Genomic DNA, 4,012 nt, shown 5'->3' on the forward strand with positions numbered 1-4,012 from the left:
GTAGGGAAAGGGGGGGGGGAATGCACCTGTTTTTAGAAGGGTGTTTATTATTATGATTTCTTGGCCTTTGGAAAGGCTCGGGGTTGGGAGGAGGGGCTGCTGCTTCAGGAATCCTTCAGAAATTGGTTATTGTCAGGAAAAATCTTGAAATTTTTTTCTGAAAAAAAAATTGCCTATTATCTTAATGCAAATAATGCCATGCCAAAATTCCACCATGCGAATTTAAAAAAAAAAAAAAAATCAATGGGATTTAGCACTTCCACTTCAGAGATGAAAAGGAATTCCAAAAATCCATGGTTTAAAATGCTAAAATAAAGGATGTTTGGAATTTTGCTCTTGAAAGCGCAATTAAAATAGCCTGGTGGGCTATACCGTCCTTTAAAACGAACAGCAAAGCTGTTGTTTGGGTTTTTAGTGACAGCTTCTTTTCCAGGAGCAGCTAGTCATTTTACAATACCTTGATATGAATGAGATCGTCATCTTTATTCTGGCTTTATGTGAAAACTAACGGAGACATATTAATAATTTAAATTAGATACACTCCTTCCATTTTCAAATTCAAATGTTTTTTCACCCAAATTATTAATTTGCAACGTTTGAAAGGTCATTGGTTGAGACTACTAGATTTTCTGGGGGGACAATGCAAATTTCATTTTAAAATCTTGCCACTTGCTAGACACCTAAATAAAACACTAGGCTGAGCATTTTAAAAATTTATTTACAAAGTTGTGTACAACACGATGGAATAACATTTAGAATACCATATATATTCATTCATATATAAACACTTTTATAATACAATGACACTTTGCCTTTTTGAAAAATTGTTTTTTGTATTTAAAATCTCCCAACGTCTCTATACATTCTTTTTCTCAGATAAAACTGCGGAGAGTGAACCTTCAAAAAAAATGAAAGTTCAGAGCTCTAAATCTACTGAATTTTTTCTTAAAAAAATAAAAACCCCAAAAGGAAAGTCAATGATTTTTATACAAATATGTACAAAGAATTTCCCTTCCACCCCACAATACTGAGAGCAGGCGCCGTCGGGGTGTATTTTTTTGGAAATTCGGTTATCAGTTTTACCTGTACGGAAAGCTATTCCCAGCGGACGCGTGTTGAGTTTGCTCGGCCAGCTTAGGTTGAACCAGGGGACGGAGGCCGCTGTTGGTCGGTGCTGGGGAGTCGGGGGCGGGTAGTACGAGTCCTTGATTGGGGTAGAGGGACCAAGACCAGGGCAGAAGGACCAGGATCAGTGCGAGCGCACAGCCTGAAGGCGCAAGGTCTGCCGGAGGCCGCCGCCCGGCCGGGCCACCACCGGCTCATCACTATTGCGCGGGCCACTTGGCTTGAACGGCGGCGGCGGCGGCAGCTGCGGCTGAGGCTGCGGGCTGCAGGAACTGTCCAGACAGCGGCACGCTCAGGATGGGCGCGATGGTGGCAGTCGTCCGGCTCAGCGACAGGGGCTGGTGCGTGGCCATGAGCGCCGCGGACTGCACAGTCCCAGGCGGCCGCAGGAAGGACTGGGTGCTGCCGCCGCCCCCGCCACCCCCAGCCCCGCCCGCGCTCCCGCCACCCCCGGATGAACCCCCGGGCGCCGCGGGTCCGGCGCCTATGATGTTCTCAATGCTGAACGACGGCCGCGCACTGGGCTCGGACTTGATGAGCGACGTGGTGCCCGCCGCACCCGCCGTGCCCGCGGCTGCCGCGGCGGCGCCCAGGGTGTTGAGCTGCAATTGGAGGCTCGGGCCGAGCTGCGAGCCGAAGGCGGCCGCTTTGCGGCCCAGCTCGCCCGAGGGCAGCAGGGGCACGGCGGGCGGCAGCACGGGCGCCACCGGCGGCAGCGCGTACGGGTACTGAAGCGCCGCTGCGGCCGCCGCCGCCGCCGCCGCCGCGGGATGCGAGTAGGCGCCCGCCGCCGCCGCGGGGTGCAGGCCGTAGGGGCGGCCGTAGGGTCCTGCGCCCGCCGCCGCAGCCAGGCTGTAGGCACCGAAGCTCTGCATCATGAGCGCCGTCTGCTCGCGCAGGTGCTCCTGCTGGTGGCGCTTGAAGCGCTTCCGGCGCCGCAGGAAACTACCGTTGTCGAACATGTCCTCGGACTGGGGGTCCAGGGTCCAGTAGTTACCCTTGCCTGGATTGCCCGGCTCGCGGGGGATCTTGACGAAGCAGTCGTTGAGCGACAGGTTGTGGCGGATGCTGTTCTGCCAGGCGGGGAACTTCTCCCGGTAGTATGGGAAGCGGTTGCTGATGAACTCGCAGATGCCGCTCAGGGTCAGCTTCTTCTGCGGGCTCTGCAGGATGGCCATGGTGATGAGCGCGATGTAGGAGTAGGGTGGCTTCACCAGGCTGTTCTTGGGCTTGCTCGGGGTCAGACCTCCCGCTGTACCGCCACCCGCGCCGGGCCCACCGCCGCCTGCCACCGCGTCCTCGCCGCCCTTGCAGCCGTCGGCCTCAGGCGCTCCAGCGTCGTTCCCCGGTCCAGCAGCGGTCGCTTCGGTGGGCAGTGCCAGAGATTGTTGGTGGGGCGGCTGGGACTGGCCGTGATGCGCGGTCGCCGGTGGCCCCTCGTCCGCCTCGTCCAGGCGCAGCTCCGGCGGCCCCGCGGGGCTATCGCAGCCCGCGTCGCTGTCTTTCTCATCCAGCCCGTCGTCGCCCTCGCCCACCACATCGATGTCCACATCCTCGGCCGTCAGCACCGTCTGGCCGGACATATCGCTGGCGCTGCCGCCGCCGGAGAGGGTCATTCCTCCACGGGGTTGGTGGCGGCGGCCGGGAGCGAGCAGAAAGCGAGGGGGTCCGTGAGGGGCAGCCGCGGAGCTCAGGGAAAGAGGGTGCGGGTACCCCCCGAAAGAGAGCGGAGGGGGAGGGGAGGGCACAGGTAGCTCGGGGCCCTCCTGGGTCAGCTCACACCCGGAGGCCCGGCATCGCGCGGTGCGGGCGTTGCGCTCCGCCACCCGCAGCCGCGCTCCACGAACTCCCTCGGTCCCCGACGCTTCCCTACGAGGTGGCAGCTACTGCTCGCGACCCCGAAGGTTTCTCCACGCCGCGCCCCCTCACTTCGCCAATCTTCCTCGGCCTCTCTCGCTTGGGCGTGGGGCTCAGGAGCGGTCCAGGAGAGAGCCGGGTGCCAAGCAGCTCCGAAGGGCGCGGACAGGGGCAACCGCGGGGGTGGGGTGGGGGTGACAGGAACGCCAAGCCCGGGTAGTCGAAAGTCCCGTTTTAAGGACTGGCCTGATAGATTACTTTCTACTTAAAGATCCAGCGGGAGGCGGGGCCACGTGACCGCGCGTGACGTCAGGGCCGCGGTGGAGCCGGCCAAACTCAAGTTGGTTCAGGGAATTGTCAACAAAGGGACAAGAGAAGCGCAACTCCTGACCGACTAGGCGCTAGCATCCCGCGGGCCCCGAGGGCTCTTCGGGCTGCCGGGAGACCCCTGCCCACGCTGGAGCCGGGCGCCGGGTCCAGGGAGGGCGTGAGTGTGAGAGTGGGTGGGGGTGGAGAGGGCGTGGGCCTAAGAGAGTGTCCTCCGGACCGTGGGACTCCTACCGCCCTGCCTTCTCTGCCCCCTGCCCTTTGTCTTCCTTCCCTACTTTGCTAATATTGTGTAGACCGACCTTCAGTGCAGGACAAGGCTGTTGTTGTTTTGTCAGAAAACTTACTATGTTGCTTTGCTTTGGGTTTTTTTGTTTTCGATTCAAGGATTAAGGGAACACATCCGGCTCCCTTTTGCTAATTAGGCCTCAGACCACCTCCTGTCTCAGAGCTATTCCGGAGACTAGACACCTGCTGATGTGTTTCCAAATCACCCCCAAATCTAGCTACTCAAGCTTAATCCCAGCTTTACTGGCTCGACGCGGGCATGTTCATATATATGTATATATATGTATGTGTGTGTGTGTGTATATATATATATATATATATATATATATATATATATATATCCACGGTCACAGCACCATCAGCGGGGGTTTCCCGGGGTCAGAAAATAGCTATCGATTAACCTATTAGGATAGTT

The 4,012-nt window shown here is 57.0% G+C and overlaps 1 protein-coding gene across 1 annotated transcript; it reads right to left on the reverse strand.

The window, feature by feature from the left end:
- Positions 1-1,325: 1,325 nt before the first annotated feature.
- Positions 1,326-2,741, reverse strand: Foxd3 (forkhead box D3). Its single transcript, XM_038332310.1, has one exon. The coding sequence runs from the start codon at positions 2,739-2,741 to the stop codon at positions 1,326-1,328; it is 1,416 nt and encodes a 471-aa protein (XP_038188238.1).
- Between the last annotated feature and the right edge of the window lie 1,271 nt (positions 2,742-4,012).

The sequence above is a fragment of the Arvicola amphibius genome, chromosome 6, assembly GCF_903992535.2.
Source record: "Arvicola amphibius chromosome 6, mArvAmp1.2, whole genome shotgun sequence".
NCBI classification, from domain to species: Eukaryota; Metazoa; Chordata; class Mammalia; order Rodentia; family Cricetidae; genus Arvicola; species Arvicola amphibius.

Bases quoted from the DNA above. Each gene is read 5' to 3' on its own strand.
- Foxd3 (XM_038332310.1), bottom strand. From the start codon at position 2,741: ATGACCCTCTCCGGCGGCGGCAGCGCCAGCGATATGTCCGGCCAGACG.